The sequence below is a fragment of the Brassica napus genome, chromosome C9, assembly GCF_020379485.1.
Source record: "Brassica napus cultivar Da-Ae chromosome C9, Da-Ae, whole genome shotgun sequence".
NCBI classification, from domain to species: Eukaryota; Viridiplantae; Streptophyta; class Magnoliopsida; order Brassicales; family Brassicaceae; genus Brassica; species Brassica napus.
The window spans coordinates 64,491,510-64,512,089 of NC_063452.1; the positions used below are offsets into that span (position 1 = coordinate 64,491,510).

General features: G+C 34.9%; 4 protein-coding genes and 1 long non-coding RNA gene across 5 annotated transcripts; 4 read left to right on the forward strand and 1 right to left on the reverse strand.

The window, feature by feature from the left end:
• Window positions 1-1,474: 1,474 nt before the first annotated feature.
• LOC106385947 lies at window positions 1,475-1,926 on the forward strand. Its single transcript, XM_013825845.3, has one exon. The coding sequence runs from the start codon at window positions 1,561-1,563 to the stop codon at window positions 1,783-1,785; it is 225 nt and encodes a 74-aa protein (XP_013681299.1). The 5' UTR covers window positions 1,475-1,560; the 3' UTR covers window positions 1,786-1,926.
• Window positions 1,927-3,482: 1,556 nt separating this feature from the next.
• Window positions 3,483-5,327, forward strand: LOC106385948. The gene is made up of 4 exons (XR_007328555.1): window positions 3,483-4,211; window positions 4,480-4,631; window positions 4,710-4,856; window positions 4,960-5,327. It is a non-coding gene; the product is annotated as an uncharacterized LOC106385948 (long non-coding RNA).
• A 1,441-nt stretch (window positions 5,328-6,768) lies between these two features.
• Window positions 6,769-9,866, reverse strand: LOC106389529 (short-chain dehydrogenase TIC 32 A, chloroplastic-like). The gene is made up of 8 exons (XM_048768404.1): window positions 9,607-9,866; window positions 9,044-9,275; window positions 8,166-8,245; window positions 7,853-8,006; window positions 7,660-7,738; window positions 7,430-7,514; window positions 7,310-7,356; window positions 6,769-7,162 (listed from the first exon to the last, which is right to left on the reverse strand). Exons 1-8 carry the CDS (start codon window positions 9,722-9,724, stop codon window positions 6,980-6,982), a joined length of 978 nt encoding a protein of 325 aa, XP_048624361.1. The 5' UTR covers window positions 9,725-9,866; the 3' UTR covers window positions 6,769-6,979.
• Window positions 9,867-15,654: 5,788 nt separating this feature from the next.
• LOC106389530 (THO complex subunit 4B) lies at window positions 15,655-17,284 on the forward strand. Its single transcript, XM_048768406.1, has 5 exons — window positions 15,655-15,947; window positions 16,042-16,233; window positions 16,318-16,386; window positions 16,460-16,701; window positions 16,869-17,284. Exons 1-5 carry the CDS (start codon window positions 15,780-15,782, stop codon window positions 17,035-17,037), a joined length of 840 nt encoding a protein of 279 aa, XP_048624363.1. The 5' UTR covers window positions 15,655-15,779; the 3' UTR covers window positions 17,038-17,284.
• Window positions 17,285-17,305: 21 nt separating this feature from the next.
• On the forward strand, window positions 17,306-20,379 carry LOC106384513 (protein PAF1 homolog). Its single transcript, XM_048768405.1, has 12 exons — window positions 17,306-17,968; window positions 18,051-18,119; window positions 18,188-18,295; window positions 18,374-18,554; window positions 18,647-18,723; window positions 18,806-18,925; window positions 19,106-19,211; window positions 19,352-19,438; window positions 19,516-19,584; window positions 19,674-19,745; window positions 19,827-19,970; window positions 20,053-20,379. Exons 1-12 carry the CDS (start codon window positions 17,409-17,411, stop codon window positions 20,194-20,196), a joined length of 1,737 nt encoding a protein of 578 aa, XP_048624362.1. The 5' UTR covers window positions 17,306-17,408; the 3' UTR covers window positions 20,197-20,379.
• The last annotated feature ends 201 nt before the right edge of the window (window positions 20,380-20,580 follow it).

The following is a 20,580-nucleotide window of genomic DNA, read 5'->3' on the forward strand; positions in this document are numbered from 1 at the left end:
TGTGCATGAATTCCTCTTGACGATCTTTAGAAAAGCTTGGATTATTCTTAGCATGGTATTAGCAATGTCTTGGTAAATTTTCAATTTATGTATTAGGATTGGAAAAGATCATTGTACTCTTTTTGTGGTTCAATTTTAGTTTGTAATCCTTTGAGAAACAATCAATGAATTTCAAGTGTTAAAAAAAACGTTGGTCATATCTATGGGCCTAAACAATTTTCACGTTTACAGAGTCGCAAGGCCCAATATATTACAGAGTCGTAAGGCCCAATACTAGGTTCATATCTATGGGCCTAAACAATTTTCACGTTTACAGACTCCAGTGCAGTAGCACAACGAAATTGAAGTTGCTAGAGATCCAGCGAACTTCCACGTTCATCTATAATTAGCAGTGTCCATAACTCTGTGTTTGTCTTTTACCCCTTTACCCTCTGTGTATAGGTTCCCATTTTTGTTTGAATCATCTACAACTTATAATTTATACTATGTTGTAACATGCAAATTTATATGTTTATATAAAACAATATGTCCTGTAACTTCTTTAGATCATTTAAAAGAAAAACAACTCAAATTTTTTAATCAGCATACGTATTTGCATACGTGTCTGTATGGCTCTATGGGACTTGTAACAACATTTACTTCCAATGAGACTGACATCTCCCCACATGGGGGAGAAATGTTTGTCCTCTAGGCAGGAAAAAGAAAAGTTATTACAATCATAAAATAATTGAGGGTTCTCAATTTAATGTTCAAAAATCTTATCGGGAGTTTTTAATATCTGTCAGACCTTTCTTTTTTACATGTCACATGTTCTCAGTAAATGCAGTGAACTTATCGGCTACCACTAAATGCAATGAACTTTGATGGTTATTGGAGAAGATTACAATCAATTGTAGTAATTACTTTTTTCACCAATAAGATACTGCAGAATTACTACTATTCAGATACAACTAACCATGTATCTATCTCCCACGCCGTGTGGACTCGTGTATCTAATGGATACATGATTACAACTTATTTACCTAAAACACGTATAATTTTATGGTCAAATCTTAGTTAAACATTTGCCTAAGTAAAGTCAGACTTTTTTAGGTAACTTGTATTTTGACTTGTTGGAGATGTTTACTATTCATAACTTCGGATCTGAATCATTTGACCATGCACATAAAACTATGAAAACAATGGAGATAATTACTAAATACTTAGAACCAATGGTGGTACTTTGGAAAGAGTTTTTAAAACGAATTCTTCCTCAACTCTGATAAGCACTTACTTCAAATGCAGTATCGAATATCTTTCTACTTTGCAAAGAGTTTCCATATTTCATTTAATTCATACTTTTTATAATAGTAAAAAATTATAAATTCACCATTATTTAAATAAAAGAATTTACCATTACATGCGCTCAATTCGGATAATCACCGTCTACCAAACCCTATGTGTTTTCACCCTCCCTATATAAACTCACTATCTCGATCTCATCACTCAAAACAAATCAAACTCTTTCTCTCTATCACTTTCTCTGCTCCCTATCCATCTTGTCTGAATCTGCAACTCACAATGTCGGAGAGACCAAGCCGTCACCAGAGAAGACCTTCTCAGACCGTTTTTCCGATCTCTCTCGAGGATCTCTCAGACATCTCTCTCACAGCAAATCCTCCATCCTCTATCCCTTCTCAGCCACCACGCCATCAGATCCCTCCGCCATCTCCGGCAGCTCCTCCGGCAAACCGTCACAGCAATGACGGCAATGTTAGCAAGGAAGGGAACGCCTCTTCTAATTGATATCAGATTATCCTTTGTTTTAATTTAAAATATAAGCCATTTTGTTGTTCTTCTTCTGTCTTCTTTTAAAGCTCTCGCTTAATGATCAGATTTGTCTTTATTTAATAACTTAAATGATAACGAATCGATCGTACTTTCGTATTTACATATGTTATATGATTTTGGACTTCTGCTGGTGTTGAATGAATAATACAGGGGAAAACTTATAAGTTTATAACATACTTCTGATGATTTCTAAACCATGACAAGCAAAATTTACTGTAGTAAAAGTGTAAAACTATGATTCAGAATTGCCTTTTTCGTGTAAATGTTAAGAAATTACAACATTTTGAAAATTTTATCTGAATCTTACAAGCTATAGTTGACATTGACCGCGATTCGTGGGTCTTTCTACATTGAAATATGAAAAGGCTTTGAGTCCGGAAACAATTATATTAAAATATATCAACTAGACGCAAAACTCAATAATAAATACAGAATTTTGTTAGTATATTAAATCTATTCAAAGAGTAGCATTTGCTTATTTCTTATGTATGGATAACAATTATATAAAATATATTCTCTACGTTTCAATTTAATTGGTTTTTTGGAGAAAAAATTTCGTTTCAAAAGAAGTGTCGTTTTATAATTTCAATGCAAAATTTATTATTAAGATTCTCTATTTTATTTTTCTATTAGTTGAAATATGGTTAGGTGTATAGGTAATTGTGTTTTTTATTTTGGAAATATACAAAATCATACTCCCTCTATTTTTTTTTATATTTGATGCTTTAGGATTGTACACATAAATTAAGAAACATTTAATTTTTTAAACAAAAACATTATTAATTGTTTATCCAACTACAATTTAACCAATAATAAAATAGAAACTATAATATCATTGGTCATCTATCATTAATTAGTAATAAATTTTATATAGAAAAATGAAAACGTCAAATAATTTGGAATAAAAAAAATTTCTCTAAAACGTCAAATATAAAAAACCGGAGGGAGTATGTTTTATTAATCTGTGTGAATAAACCTAGAACGATAATTAAAATGAAACGGGGGAGTATCAACTAGACGCAAAACTCAATAATAAATACAGAATTTTGTTAGTATATTAAATCTATTCAAAGAGTAGTATTTGCTTATTTCTTATGTATAGATGATCTTCTTCCCTTTTTAGTAATGAAATGTAGTTTGACCAGAAGCAAACGAAAGAAAGATAGATGATCTTCTTCCTTTTTCGCCTTCTTTCTGACTTGAGATGTATTTTAAAGCACTAATTACATATTTTACTGGGCAAATGTCCAAAATAACACATTTCTAAGTTTATATCACAAAAATAGCACTCAAAAACTAAAATGACCAAAATAACACCTTTCTAAGTTTATATCTTATCCCCAAAACCTCATTTCTCGATTTTAAACCCTAAACCCTAAACTCTAAACCCTAAATCCTAAACCCTAAACCCTAAACTCTAAACCCTAAACTCTAAACTCTAAACCCTAAACCCTAAATTCTAAACCCTAAACCCTAAACGTAAACCCTAAACCCTAAACCCTAAATCCTAAACCCCACCCTTTAACTCTAAACCCTAAGTTTGTGACTTTTGATAAAACATTAAATGCTATTTTTGTGACTTTTGACTTTGAGTGCTAGTTTGGGGAACAAAAACTTGATTTAATGCTATTTTTTTCTTTTTCTCTATTTTATTTTGTCCATTTAAGCAAATAGTCAACATAAATTTTAATTTCCGAGCTGATTATAAATTTTATTATATATGTATTGTTTAAATTTTATAAATTATACAAAATGAACTGCAAATGACAGCATGCTAATTGATATCTCCGTCGGGCACTTTCTTTTGAACGTCTATTGATTTTTTTCCCGACTATAAGTTTGGTATATATTGACCGAAGTCGCATTTGACCTTTCTTTTGATTCAAAATTAAAAACAACTTTAAGGAAAACGAGGAATGTAAGAGCATGTGCATTGGGGTCTCTTAGATGGGTTTGTTAAGGAAATTAGCAATTAAAAGAAAAGATAAATTGCCATTAACTTAAGGGACGTATTCTAAATAGGGGTGGAAGCAACGCCTCTTGTGGGCCACGTGTTGGTACAGTATTGGAGGTGTGATTTTGAGAGAAAAACAAAAGATGAAGGCGACGAAGAAGACGGTGGATTCCGCGAGAAAGAGTCTCGGTGCTCTCACCGTGGAAGAATCTCGTCTGTGGCTTTCGTAACCGAAAAATCGTCGGAGAGTTTCGTCGACGACCAATTTCCGTGGCTCTCCTCGACGAAGAACCTCGGTGGCGTTGCTCGTAGAAGAATCTCGGTGGCTATGAGCGTCGGAGAATCTCTGTGGCTCTCCTCGACGGAGGAAATCGGTGGCTCTCCTTTACAAACAAACTCCTCGGTCGGCGCCAAGTTAAATCGAAAGGTAAAGCTCCAAAATCTAGATTTTATTTTTGAAATCCTCAATTTTGCATGTTTCAGATTGTGTTCCTTCTTGTTCGCATCACTTGTTTAGTCTGTTAATTCTCGTTTCTGATAGAGAGCTTATTCACTCATTTGATCATTTCGTTTATTGATTGAGTCAATGAAAAAAATTCCATTCCATGAAAATCATATATATTAGTTTAATATAGAAATCCTCTGATTCTTTTTCATTTGTTTTGTTGTCTTCGTGTTCGGTACTCTCCTTCAAGCTCTTCCCTCACATGGCAAGTAAGAACCACAGAGATTGAGAAGAAGGAAGAAAGAACCGATAGTGGTTTGTTTTGGCGAGGAACAATGGCGGAGCTGCGTCACTCCAGCTCTTGGAAGCCTTGCACTGAGCGGCGCATTGGTGGAGTCTCTGGTATATTAGAGAATGGTTTGTTTTGTCTTTGTGTCAGCTTAGTAGCAAATCTCACTTTAACTTTGTTTTTTTTTTCAGATGTTCTCTCCTTTCGCTGCCCTATCATGGATCAATATGAGTTATGGCTTCTTTTTCTTTTTGTAGTTCTGTAATGCAGTTGTTGTTGCCAAGATTAAGAATGCAACTCTGATTCTACTAGTACTGAAGCAGGACCAAATCGTTAAGGTTTGCTTCTTCTTTATTTATTTTTCTGATGATATACTTTTGTTTGAATATTTTAAAAGTGAGCTTATGGGTTTATTGATGTATGCGTACTGATGTTCTGCAGACACTGGAGACCATCAAAAGAGTGAGTCCGAGAAGGGCTCTATTAATGGGAATGGCTCAGGTGTTTGGTCACCACAAATCTTTCAGGTAAAACTTTTCTTCTGGTCAGCTCTTGTAGTTTTGTGATCAGGCTCTAGTAGTTTTGTGGTCAGCTCTTGTAGTTTTGTGGCCAGGCTCTTGTAATTTTGTGGTCAGGCTCTTGTAGTTTTGTGGTAGGGCTCTTGTAATTTTGTGGTCAGCTCTTGTAGTCTGCTGCTTGTTTTGTAGTGGACTTGGTTTTGTTGTATCACGTGTGTATCAAACCTTTTGATCTTGTTTTGTTGTATCACAGACCGTTTGTTGTAATGAAAGCATCAGTCATCATCTCTCTTTATAAAACATCATAGTCTTCTTCTCTACTCCGTGTGTATCAAACTTCATCTCTCTTTTTTCACTTTATTTTTCGGGTTCTTTCATTTGAGATTTCTTCTTCAATCACAGACCACAAATATATGGTTTTATGAATTTTCATTTGAAATTTCTTCTTCAAAAAAGATTGAGATTTCTCCTCTTCTTCTTAAATCACAAAGTTTCTTTCCCATTCTATTCTTGTATTCACAAAGTTTCTTTCCCATTCTCCTCTTGTTCTTCATTTATTCACAAAGTCTAAAACATATATGGCATCTTCTTCTCATAATACTTTTGGAGAGTCAATTGATCAAACTTTCGATCAATATTTTGATCAACATTTTGATCAAACATTTGAAAATCTGTTCATTGATCATGGTGATCAAGAAGATGAAAGAAAGAGAAGAAAAAAACGAGTTTTTATCGAACGAAATCGTGAAGAAGGCCATCTCCGGTTATGGAATGATTATTTCAGCGACACTCCAACATATCACGAAATTATTATCGTTTGTTTCCATACTAAGTTTTTTTATGTTTTTATGTTTCTATTTTAATATCTATGTTTAAAATGTTAAGTTTGACTTTGTTTTGTTCAATAAATAAATTTAATCTTTGTTTCAAATTTAATGTTTATAAAAAAATTTAATTTTTTTTTTATTGTTAAGAACCTTAATTAAGATATCACCAATAAACCACTATAATTACTTGTCTCTTAACAAAGTCTCTTATCTTAATTTTAGTGATTAAAAAATCATTACAACCCACCTAAGAGACACAAATGAGTTTTACCAATAAACATGCTCTAAGGAACCAAGAGGCAAGAGAACACAATCGTAAAGAAAAGAGAGCAAAGTGCATGGTATAAATAAATATATTTTTTGTGAATAAAAATAGTTTTGTTTTTGAACAATTTCATTACATAAAAGCAGTAATTTTGACTAGGTAAATTTATGCGCATGTACGCGGACGGGTTTTACATGTGTTTCTTTAGTTCATCTCTGTTTTCATTATATCTAGTCTAGCTGATTAGCAAAATATGTTTTATCAAACATAATATCGACAATAAACATCTCGATAATACTGCTTCATCGATATGATTCAGAAACATATTATTGACAATAATGCGTTCACGAACAAATAACATGTGGCCAGTGGTTTTGGTCGCTAGTCTTATAACGATTGATCACGTTGCTGAAAACAAGTGTTAATGTGTTAAATAAACCGAATCAGATAGTATGGCCCAACTAATACCGTTACAGGATGTCACTAAAAGCACATCATATCATTTGAGTTGGTTTGCTATAAACCGACTTCTAGACTGGACCGAACAAAATAAACCGAATCAGGTTCGCTTCACGTTCCATGGTTGCTTTCTTAGTGGATGGTTAATAGGAATGCTACGGTAACAGAAACTACAGATTAATAGTTTTAAAAATAACACATCACTCGATAACATCTTTTTTTTTAAAAACAATACATCACATTCATATCTCACACATTTAAAAAAAATAAAAATATTCATTAATTATCATCCCAATCGGGCTTTCGGAAGTAACCGGAGAAACAGTAACTTCGAAGGTATATCTCACACATTTCACTCTTAACTCTTAAGCGACAACAAGAGATTCTTCGTATTAATTCTTTAACTTTTTGGAGACAGAGTTGATGAGCTTAACGCTGAAATCCCAAAGTTTTTGTGCCAAAGTCTCATCTCTAGCAAGTTTGCTTGGAGTCACTTCATTGCAATCTGCAAAGTACTTTCCAGTTACCTCCTTCAGACTTGGGTGCAGAGCAACATAACATGTTGTAGCTGCTCCCTGACAGAATAACATGGAGTATCAAAAATGTCATACTCATAGTCTTTGTCTTTTATTTCCCACATTTTAAGTACGTGATGTTTAGTAGCATTAATGTCATACGATTATATCTTGAATTTTCTAAGGATTTTATTAGTATTGTAGTACCTGAGGTCTATTTTTCCACAAGTAGAAGCTGAAGAACTTCAAAAACCCTGTGAAAACATGGACGTTAGAATAAATAAAAAAGGATATTATCTAGAGAAAAAACAGAGAAAGAAAGTTTACTCATTAAAACAGCAGTGTGTTGGAAGAGATTGGTGAGGATGAGGCCTGGGTGAACTGAATTCACTGTTATGTTCACTCCCTTTTCCTACCAAACAAAACAATGTCCCCAAAAAACATTTTGATCAGTTCTTTTGTTCTTCCAAGTAACTAACCAAGACAAAATCTGATTTTGAGTTTGTTTCTTCGTTTATTATTTACTTAGATGTATTGTTCATGTGTGTGAAGGCAACCTGAAGTTGACGCGAGAGCTCATTTGCGTGCAATATATTGGCTAGTTTCGATTGTCCGTAAGCTTTTTTATCCGAGTAACTGGAAAACAGAACGAGATGGTTATATAAGATATACAGTGTGAAAGATAATAAAGGTTTTAAACGCTGCAAATTGCAAGATTAATCTAAGTTTTGGAAAAACTAAAGAATTTACCTGCAAATGTCATTGATGCTGTTGAATTGGATTCCTTCTTGGTAAGTATAAATATGAGCTATAGATGATAGGTTCAAAATTCTTCCTTCAACACCACTGGTTTTAGCAGTGTTCTTCATTGTGTCTAAGAGCAAGTTTGTCAACAGAAAATGACCTACATTGTATAAACATCAACAATTAACTTTTCAATCTTTTAGCTGACCAAGATGTTTCAGTTTTTACGTTTTTTTAATTACAAAACTAAAAGCTTGTGTGTTCCAAAAAAAAAAAAGCTTTTTAACTTTATATATAGACATAGAAAAAGGACAATTACCAATGTGATTTGTAGCAAACTGCAGTTCGATTCCATCTTCAGAGAGTTGGTATGGACAGAACATAACTCCTGCATTGTTTCTGCAGACACCATTTTTGTACATTAATTTATATCCATATAGAGGCTATTTATACAGTTTCATACTTCCACTGATAAACTTGTGCTATGTATATCAATATTAACAGGTATCCATAAGTAAAAAAAAAAATTATTTTTAAAATCATTTTCCTTGGAAGAAGTTATAAATGTATATATCAATTTCGTCATAGACACTGCTAAAACCATCATTAACCAGAGTCTTTTAATTGAGGTCTCTTAGCTCGGCTAAAAACGAGCTAAGAGACGTTCTTAGCTTCGGCTAAGAGACGTTCTTAGCTTTTCTTAGATTTTAACAAAGAAAAGTTAAGAATTGTCTCTTAAATAAGAGATATAAGAGCTGTCTCTTAGCCGAAAAATGTAAAAAAATAAAAAATGTCAAATCATAAGTTAAGAACCCCGGCTAAGAGACCGGGGTTAATGATGTCCTTAGGTTCTGGGACTGGGATTAATTGTGGTTCTCATGTGGTAGGTACCACACTGGAATAGTAAACTTAATAGCAGTTAAATGGTATTACGTTAAAATAGTAACGTGAAAAATATTAGTAGCAGTTAAAAATAGATGGTAACATTAATAACATTACAATAGTTTGGGACGTTGTCTGTTCATAATATCAAAACTAAAAAAAAGGCTAAATGTTGGATGATGTTAGTTAAGCTTTATTTGACTGACGTTCAACCATTCAATACCAATATAACGTAAAAGCAATGATCCAAACGCTAAAAATGGCCGTCAAAATGCATTTAAAGGGTGAGAGAAAGAGAGAGAAGAAGAGAAGTACATGAGGATATTGAGAGGAAGATGGAGGGCATGAAAGTCACGAACAAAGGCTTTGATGGATCTGAAGGAAGAGAGATCTAAGTGGAGCAGTGTGACACGTGCGTTTGCGTTTTGTCTGAGAATCTCAGTTTTGGCGTTTTCTGCAGCTCCCATGTTTCGGGCACCAATCACCACATGAGCACCTCTCTTTGCCATTACCCTTGCTGTCTCCATCCCTATTCCTCCTGTCCCTCCTTTTACAATGGTAATCACACGTCAAGTTAATATAATTTCTGTTTAAACAATTTTACATTTTATGTTAGCAATAATATAGCTACGACGGCATTGACTTAGTTTGGCGTTTATGACAACATCTGCCCCTCCTCTATGATATGATCATATGACCAACAAATATAACAATATAAAAAAAAAACCTAAATCAAACGAATTTGGTAACCGGAAAAACCACAAAATGTATCTAGTGAAAATGATTAATGATGTTATGGTATCATAACTGTAATCTAAATTGTTTCATTGATAGCTAAACACAATCAACTTATAGTACGAGTATATATATGTATGTACCTGTGATAATTGCAGTGAGATGAGTTGCATCAATCCATCGAGTAACCTCTTCAGCAGTTGAAGCTGAACCAAACCCACTTGGTCCTCTTACCCCTGTGATTAGAGAATATAATCCCATTTTTACTAGATTGGCCTCTTTATTTTTTTTAGGTCCACGGACGTCTCTCAAGAACCAATATGAGAGAGAGTGAGAGAGACAGACCAAGAAGGAAGAGTGAAGTTAGAGAATAATATGGTACTATGGGAGAATCACACACACACATATATATATATATATATATATATATATATATATATAAGTGGCGAAACTATCATTAATGCCTTTTTGGTGTCTTCTAGTTTCATGGACACTATTATGTGAATGGATCTATGAATAGTAAATACACAGTATCAGAGTCATACCTATTTTCACACAAATACAGATAATGTGTATTTACTTTTCATATGTATATGTATTTCAATCGTATGATGTTTTTTTCTGGCGATGGACAGTGAGTGCAGGGCCCGCTGAGGAGGGGGGAAAACGGTGCGATCGTCCCGGACCTAAGCCTGTGTCCCCTGTATCTTAATAGTTAAGAGATCTAATCTTTTTAAAAAAATTATATTTTTATATAAAAAAATTATAAATATAATAAATAAAATTAAAAATTGTCCAAAAATATTTGATATGCATATAGTTTTATTTTCATCACAAAATATACAAAATATTACTGATTAAATTTTAAAAATATTTTAAACATTATCTGAATATAAATTTTAGAGTTAAAATTTTTTTTTGCCTTACGACTCATAACAATGTTAAGCCGGCCCTCGGTGCATACATATAAATTGTAGATCAAATTAAGAAACTGTTTGTTCATAATTCATTAAAAAAACTGTTTGTTCATATCTCTTTCGAGGGAGAGAAAACTTGCCGTGGTCCAATTAAACATGTCTACTTCTCAATAAGTCGTGGTTAATGCCTATACTTTTAGTCATTTTCAACCCCTGCCATTGGGTTTTAATTTGCCGACACAACGGCAATTTTTTCCTCTCTATTGAACCAGTCTATTTGAAAACATTAAAAAAATTATACACATTTTTCGTTACAATGATATTTTTAAAAATATCAAACAAGTTATACCTCGTCATTTGCACAAGTTTTAGTAGTAGTGTCCACTTCTTTTTAGGTTTTAGTATCCCCTCGTCCTTCTAAAGCTACAACAACAGGATTTAATTTATCGGGTAACCATAACTGAACATAATCTAAGTAACGTAAATCCCAAAATTTTGGGGGTTATTAAGGTGCTAAGTGCTAACTGTTGAAGTACTATATGTTGAATTTAAATAGGGTTAACCTAATTATTAATGAGTGTTTGGTGAGAAGCCGTTGGTTTCTTATTACTGATACACAATACAAGTGTGCAGCTACTTGACATCCTTCTTTCTTCACGTGATTCCCGTGAATGTGTTACCACTTACCCGATTCCCTCCTAATTATTGTAGGGAAGTTAGTTTAGTTTAATAATTATTTTTAACATCTTACAAAACAATTGGCGAGGTTATGCAACTGAAGCAATGAGTTCAGTTCAAACGAAAAAACTACAACTATTAAAAATCACAACTGAGAATTATCAAATTAAAAAATACTATGTTTTTCATATACACATTTTTGTTTATTGCAAACCTACACCATACCTTCTTTTTTAATATAACAGTATGAGAAAAAACAAAACCATGTTAAACAATATTGTAGTTTAACAAAATTACAAAATTTATCCAAGTGAACAAATCTCAGAAAGAGAAAACCATTAAATTTCATTAAATGGTTGTTAGAAAATCTAAAACAAAACCTGATTTATGACTAGTTGACATTTGAGATGAATCTATATAACATGATATGACTCAAGATTTATGAGAATGTATGAACTTTGGCCTATAACATTCTAGTCATCAACTTTAATCCAACTTTACCTAAGCATATTTAAGTCGTTTAAATTTTGTTTGGACCGGCGGTTAAACTGTTAAAGAGAAAGCTATACACTAAGAGCATGTATAATAAAGAGTTCTTAGGGTGGATTTCTTATATTCCGATAAAATATCCACCCGGAGAACTCTCAGTTGTAATGCTCTAAGATAAATCACCCATATAGAATGTATTATTTAATTCATAGCCCGTGCTCATAGATGTGTTCCTTTCACTTCCCGTTTCAAGTTCAGAGAACCCATCTAAGAGATTTGGATTTATTAGCTTTTTCTTGCCTTCCAAAATTGATTGCTGAAAGCCTGAAAATGACACGCTAGATGTAATTAATTACATTGCCCCTACATTGCCCCAATTGGCGGGATTTTTTATAGTTAGATGGTAGATTTACACCACAACCGAGATTAGTGTCATATTATTAATATCATTTGCAATATAGATATTTAAATTCGATATCTATGATATATGTATAACAGATAATTGAACAGCTTGTACTGATAGTTGAGAGCTTTATTTTTTCTTGTACCAAAGGACGTTAAGTTAATAATTTTAGATTAATATAAGAAGTTTGATATTTTAACAATTGATTTGTTGTGTACTAAACCAATATTTAGGTGACACATAAGTTCACCACGCTTGTCATGCTATTAAGATTTTAACTTGTTCGAACTTTTATACAATCTCACACAAAGTCAGCATAGCCATTTCTTATAATTGTAGTTATAACTTTTTTTTTTTTTTGGTCAAGTTATAACTTTTTTTTTTCTAAACTTTCTAAAACCAAAACCTTTTTTTCACCAACTTGAATAATACTCTACTCGCAATTTTTAGAATTAAAAAGAAAACGAAACGGTTAACAACAAAAAGTATTTTGTATGGCCTGCAACGATAAACCTAACAGCTTAGTTAATAACTAAACTAATTTACTGTTTCAGTAAATATATACTCCATAAAACGTTGGCGTTTACTATTGTTCAGCCTAGGTATGGACATTTTAACCTGGACCCGAAAACCTGACCCTGAACCGATCCAAAAATACTCAATCTGAAACTGAACCGGAAAATTACAAGCATCTTTTGGGTCTAAATTTTTTTTTTACCCCGAAAGAACCAGAACCGAAAAGAACCGATCCGAATAGATCCGAACAAAAAAAACGATTCGAATAGACCCGATCCAATAAGAACCGATTTGTACTCAATTAAAAAACATGTATATCCAAAACTATGCTTTTTGTGTTCTATTATATATATATATATATATATATATATACATATATATTATTCTATGATTTAATTGAAATATCTTTTGTTAACAACATTTGTTATTATTTTGTAATATTTTTTAAGTAATATGAAGTTTTTATAAGTAAATTTTAGAGTATAAAATATTTTATTTTAATTATTAATAGTTTCATTTAAGTTTTTTTGTAAAATTTTAAATATATATGAAAAATATTGACTAAATTTGATTGAGTTGAATATGTCATGTCTTTTTCAGTTCATAAATATTCGAACCCGACCCAAATTCGATATGGACCCGGAAAATTACGGAATTTTATGGATATTTTAATTATAGATCTGAACCGATTCGGATACGAGAAGAACCGACCCGAACCCGGATCGAAAATTCCTAAATATCTATTGGGTCAAAATGTTTAGGACCCGAAGGACACAGATTCGAAATGAACAGGTCCGAACCCGACTCGAAGACCCAAATGTCCATGCCTAGTTCAGCCTCCGGACAAAAGCTCAACCTATTACGATGTTGAATATAAATAGAAAAATGATGGCATTTACTATTTCTCAGCGGCGAGAGGCACAGCCGCACATGACGTCCGGCTAGTAGCATGGGGAAGTGATGTGACCATGTGAACCGCTAGTAAATACACTCTATATTTACAACTAACTACATTATTGTTATTTGAAAATACAACTAATAATATTATTATATTTTTTTGAGAAAGAATAATATTATTTTGTTAACAGATCAAACTCAAAAGATATAGTTTAGTGTTTCGTATTAACATCGTTGAAGCCTTCTCATTTGAATTCAGATAAGAGATAAAATTACATTATGGTGATTACGGCTTCTCAGACCTAGATATAGATGGATTCTTGTTAAATTAAATCACACATCGTTTTCTTGATCAATATAGAATTGACATATATATATATATATATATATTTTAAAAAAGAGATAGAATTCAGATATGGATTGTTTGCCAATGCACATTAATCTGTATGTACGTACTGATATATTCATTCACAACACGGTTGCCCATACAGGGAATTCGTGTGACACATGGCTTGTGCACATATTTAACTAGAATCTAGAGGTCTTTGACAATGGCTGGAGAAAATGGGCAAGGAACGTACGTTGGATAGAGTCTCAAGGGAAGGAGTATGGGGCCATTGATATTTATGATTCATTAGGCCATTAAGTAGTCAAATGTCGATTTAGCTAAAAGTAAGCGTGGCATGTATCGTAATTCTCCCCGATTTATAGCCCACTGCCCATACTAGGTCCGGGGGGTGGGGGGGGGGGGGGGGGGGAATTATTTTAGGAAATGATGGAATGAGTGAATCTTCTGCGTGTTCTTACAGTAAAATGGGAAGCCATTAGCCATTGAGCGAGCGAGAGCGAACCCAAAGTAGGATGCTAGGTTGCCCATTACGAACGGTCTATTTAGCAAAACAATAAAAGTTTGTGCAAATAACAATATATACGAAAACTACGAGGCCTTATTTCTCGTAGTGTTATTTTCCTCTTGAGTAATCAGCAAGGAACTAGAGCAGGGTTCTTATCCTTGTACATGAGATATCTTGTGCATAGCTTCTGTAGTGTTGCAACCGAATGCTGCATCGAAAAATATATATAGCTTATTCATTTGTGGAAATATATATAGCTTTAAAATCCAAAAATATATACATTGAATGTAATGAATTCGAAACAAAATAAATATTTGGTTAGAGTATAAATTCTCCGTGTATCTAATGATGGAATTATTTTAGGAAATGATGGAATGAGTGAATCTTCTGCGTGTTCTTACAGTAAAATGGGAAGCCATTAGCCATTGAGCGAGCGAGAGCGAACCCAAAGTAGGATGCTAGGTTGCCCATTACGAACGGTCTATTTAGCAAAACAATAAAAGTTTGTGCAAATAACAATATATACGAAAACTACGAGGCCTTATTTCTCGTAGTGTTATTTTCCTCTTGAGTAATCAGCAAGGAACTAGAGCAGGGTTCTTATCCTTGTACATGAGATATCTTGTGCATAGCTTCTGTAGTGTTGCAACCGAATGCTGCATCGAAAAATATATATAGCTTTAAAATCCAAAAATATATACATTGTGAAAATATATATAGCTTATTCATTTGTGGAAATATATATAGCTTTAAAATCCAAAAATATATACATTGAATGTAATGAATTCGAAACAAAATAAATATTTGGTTAGAGTATAAATTCTACGTGTATCTAATGAAATTGTAGAAATTAATTTAAAAATTTATTACATATTTCTATGATATATTTTTTTGTTTAGAAAATAAAGTTTATATGACTATTATTTTTGATCTAAAAACTAAATAAAGAAATGATTGAAAATTTTTTTGGTGAAAAATAGAAACTAAAGTTAAAAATATTTGATACATACAATTGGATACATACACACCTACCAATTGGCTGTAAAATACTAAACTTTCGGAGAACAATAGATTGTACATCGATTTTTATCTCTCTGTACATGTAAACATCAATATATAGAGGTTGTGTTGTTTTTATTTTTTCTTGGTCGATATAGAAAGTTTCTCTTTGATAGTGTATATAACTAATTTTTTTTAAAAACCAAATAAAGAAATGATTGATAATTTTTACGGTGAGTGAAAAATAAAAATTAAAGTTAAAAATACATGATACGTACTTGGTACCAGAATTAAATAAAATTGGCAGTAAAATAGGAGAACATAAGCATCTACAAATAGATTGTACATCAATTTTTATCTCTCTATGGGCCGTCAATTTATATGATTCCAATAGCCCATTAAGAATTGAAGGGTCTATTAAGCAAAAAAGTAAAATTTTTGCGGCAAATAACAATATCTACGAGGCCTTACTTCTCTCTATCTCGGAGTGTTGTTTTCCTCTCGAGTCATCGAAACCCTAGCTGCCCTTCTCCATATCGGAAGCAGAGAAATCTCCGGCGAAGATGGCAGGTGGCTTGGATATGTCACTTGATGATCTCATCAAATCTAATCGAAAACCCACGGGATCTCGCGGGCGAGGCAACGGTGGTTCTAGTAGATTCGGCGGTGGCTCCGGTCCGTCTCGACGATTTTCTAACAGAGCAGGGAACAGAACGGCGCCGTATTCAAGGGTCAGCGATTGGTTTTATCTCCTTAAACATCTTCCTTCCACATCAGAGAATTCATTCCTTTTAAAGTTGAGATCTGTTTTCGTTTCTTCTTCAGCCGTTACAACAACAGCAAGCGCAAGACCCAATGTGGCAAAACGACGTTTTCGCTACTGATGAGAGTGTGGCGGCGGCTTTTGGGCATCAGTCTGGAGGCTTTGGAAGCGTCGTCGGAGGATCTTCAATCGAGACTGGGACGAAGCTCTACATCTCCAATTTAGACTATGGTGTCTCCAACGAGGATATCAAGGTCTCATTTTATTATTCTAGTCTGAGTAAAGATTGTGGCTTTGAGGTTAATGTTAGTAATCTTGAGCTGGGTTTGTTTTTGTAGGAGCTCTTCTCAGAGGTTGGTGACCTTAAGCGTTATGGTCTTCACTATGATAAGAGTGGAAGATCCAAGGTATAAGCTTTTTTTTTTTTTTTTTTTTTTTTGGCTATCGGATCGGCTTGTCCTGATCAAACCATGCTTTCAGGGTACTGCTGAAGTTGTTTTTTCACGGCGTGGTGATGCCTTGGCTGCTGTCAAGCGTTACAACAATGTTCAATTGGATGGGAAGCTGATGAAGATTGAGATCGTTGGAACAAATCTTTCTGCTCCAACGCCTACTACACCTCTCGCTCCAGTTCAGTTTCCCTTTCCTTCGAATGGGATACTTGGCAACTTCAATGATAACTACAATGGAGGCTTCAATGGGAACTTCAATGGAAACTTCAGGTTTGTGCTCTTCTCGGACATGTTTTCTTAAACTATCTATTTTAGATGTCTGATGTGCTGTTAATAAGTTTATCTTGAAGAAATGACTCTTTTAGTTAGACTGTAGATTTATGATAGGTTGTGATTACTTCCCTTTTGGTCTTATTAAATATGTTGTTATACAACAGAGGAAGAGGTGGTTTTATGGGGCGGCCTCGTGGTGGTTTTGGCGGTGGTAATTTCCGAGGTGGTAGAGGAGGCAGGGGAGGTAGAGGAGGCCGTGATGAAAAGGTATCTGCAGAGGATCTTGATGCTGAATTGGACAAGTATCACAAAGCAGCAATGGAAACAAGCTAAGAGAAGCGACGAAGTTCATCGCAATGTATTCCTTTAGTGCATGATAATACTTTTGTATGAGTATGAGATTTAGATTTTAGCTTTGTTCTTTTCTTCTCTTTGTGAGCGTTTCAGAGAAACCAGTGCTGTGTGTGCTGAGGAATTCAAATCCTTATTAAGTTAAGTTCGATATGGTTGCAATGTTAATTTTGGATAATTTCCTTTTGTTTTCATTTAATGAAGGACCATACTGTAATTTTCCCTATCATCTCCTTCTTATTTGACCTAAGATACTGTCGACAAACAAAAGAAAAAAGGTTTTTTTTTTTTCATACATCACGAATTTTCGAGCTATTAAGGATCTAAATCTAACAAACCTCCGATCCAAAAGAATGGCGTCGTACCGGCCGCCGCCTCCTCCGTCTCCTCTCCCACCGCCGCCTCAAAATCCCCCACCCCCACCACCTCTTCCTCCGTCGTTACCTCCTCCCGTCCCTCCCCCACCGCCGTCGCATCAACCTTACGCTTATCCTCCTCATACTTACTATCAACAGCCGTCTCACTATCCTCCTCCTCAATTCAACCAGCTTCAAGCTCCTCCGCCTCCGCCTCCCCCGTCAGCACCTCCTCCTACCGTACCGGATCCTCCTCGGAACCAAGCGGCCAATGACCGCCACAAAGCGGCCTCCAAGCCGCCGCGGGAGCGTCCTCCATCGAAGCAGCACCACAGGCCTCATCATCATCCGCATAGTAAGAATCCGGAAGAGGAGAGGAGGCAAAGGAAGAAGAGGGAGGCAGAGAAAGAGAAAGAGAGGCAGCAGATGAAATCGTCGTCTCACAAGTCTCAGGTTCCCAAGGGGCACACGGAGGAGAGGAAGCCTACGCCTCTTCTCACAGCCGATAGGGTCGAGAATCGGTTAAAGAAACCAACCACCTTCATCTGCAAGCTCAAGTCAGTCACTCTCCTTCCTCCCTCTTTTCTCTTTGTTGCTTGTTTCTTGGCTGAAGATATTATCTTCTTCTTCTTCTTCCAGGTTCCGGAATGAGCTTCCTGATCCTACTGCTCAGCTTAAGCTTATGACCATCAAGCGTGATAAAGATCAGTATGTTACTCTTTTAATTCATATTTGTGTTTCTACTTATATCTGATTTAGCTCTTTGATCCCATTAGATACACAAAGTATACCATCACGTCTCTGGAGAAGTTATGGAAACCAAAGATCTTCGCCGAGCCTGATCTTGGAATACCCTTGGATCTTCTTGACCTAAGTGTCTACAAGTAATGATCTCTCCCTCTCTCTCTCTCAAAAATATCTTATAGATTGCTTCAGATTCTTATTGTCTTGGCTCTTTCCAGACCACCGAAAGTGAGGCAGCCTCTTGCCCCTGAAGATGAAGAACTGTTGCGTGATGATGATGCTGTTACCCCTATCAAGAAAGAAGGCATCAAGAGAAAAGAAAGACCTACCGATAAAGGTGTTTCCTGGCTCGTCAAAACGCAGTACATTTCTTCTATTAATAATGAATCCACAAGACAGGTATATCAATCTCTCTTGGTTCTTGGAATATTCTGCTTTGTTTTTTTTAGTGTGAAGACGGTATCAAAACTTCTTTGTTTTACTATGTGTAGTCTCTAACTGAGAAGAGAGCAAAAGAACTGCGAGAGATGAAAGGAGGCGTCGACATCTTGCAAAATCTTAACAATAGGTTTGTGGTGGTATTTGTGTTTCTCTAAAGAAAGTGAATAAAAATTATTGGTGTAATGGGTTCCTGTTTCTTGGTCTTTTAGAGAGAGACAGATCAAGGATATTGAAGCATCCTTCGAGGCCTGCAAATCTCGACCAGTTCATGCCACCAATAAAAAATTGCAGCCTGTTGAAGTTTTACCACTATTGCCATATTTCGATAGGTTTGTTCCTCTTTATTTTCCCTGTTGAGGTCTAACTGTATAGTACTTAAAGAGGGGCGTTGGTCCTGTTCCAATGTTTCTTTGCAAGAGTTATAGTGGATGGAAAACCAGTAATAGTTTTCACTGGACTCGTAGCATATGCTAATCTATTTCAATCTTCCTTTTTAATGTTCGACTCAGGTACGAGGAGCAGTTTGTGGTAGCGAATTTTGATAGTGCTCCTACAGCTGATTCTGAGTTTTTTGGCAAGTTGGACTCTTCAATTCGTGATGAACATGAATCACGGGTGAGTTTGTGTTGTGGTTGGTCCAGTTATCACTTTCCTTCCTTGCGTAGTAATATGTTCAATGAGATTAATGCGAAAACGATATCACTTTCCTTCCCTGCGTAAAATTGACCTCAGCTCTGGACCTTCATCCTTGACAGGCCATTTTAAAAAGCTATGTAATTGCTGGATCGGACAATAGCAATCCCGAAAAAATTCTTGCGTACATGGTTCCTTCCTTGGACGAGGTAGACATGCTTTTTTCTCAATTTGTTTATGCTACCTGCTTTTTTTATATCAACTTGTTTATATGTTTCTGTGCCAGTTGTCTAAGGATATGCATGATGAAAACGAGGATATCTCTTATACTTGGGTTCGCGAATACCTCTGGGATGTATGTACCTTAGCCCAATGTCATTTGAGTAAAATTTGATTGTTTTTGGTTGCTAATCGAAATAAAAAATATTACCTGTTCTATAACAGATACCACCAAAGGAACCAAACGAGCGTGACACATACCTGGTGTCGTTTGAGGATGGGACCGCTAGCTATTTGGTATTCTCTAAACTATACCTGCATCTCTTTTTGTTACATTCGGTTGTTCCATATGAGATTGACCCAGTGAGCATGTGGCAGCCCCTACCAACTAGGCTGAACATGAGGAAGAGAAGGGCCAGGGAAGGAAGAGCGTTTGATGAGATTGAACACTTACCAGTACCTTCAAGGGTGACTGTAAGGAACAGATCGTCTGTATCAATAATCGAACATAAAGATTCAATGGTAACAGTAAAATCCGAACATTTAATCCTTTACAACACAAGAAGTGTATGTGGAAGATTCTACAACTCTTCTTTGGATGTAGGTTAATTCAAATTCTAGGAATGGTGCGTCGAGCTCCAAGATGAGAAGGTTAGAGGACGAAGAAGGCCTTGGCAGATCTTGGAAACACGGGTCGGAACAAGATGCTAATCAATATAGTGATAATAATGATGATTATTCTGAGTGAATGTGTGCGCCATACAAAACAATTATTATATGTGTCGGAATCAAACATGCTTTTGGCATTGCATTCCATAGGGTCGAGACATGTTTTGCCAGTAATGTATGTCGGAAATGTGGGGTTTAGGAGATAAAAGACTTGTGTGTTCCCTAGTGCTTTCATCATGCAAGTTACTTGTTTAAGCTACCATATAGCATTCATGCGCATTTCTTCTCTATGGATTGTGTGTTCCCTAGTTGATATAAGGCAGAAGCTTCAAAACGACAGAGTTTCAGGGAAGAAGAAGAACATTGACTGGAAAAATATAGGCTTTAGAGATAGGAGGCGAATGCATTAAAAAGGGGAAAAAAAAATAAGGCCGTTGAGAGAAAGTAACAACTCCATATTCAA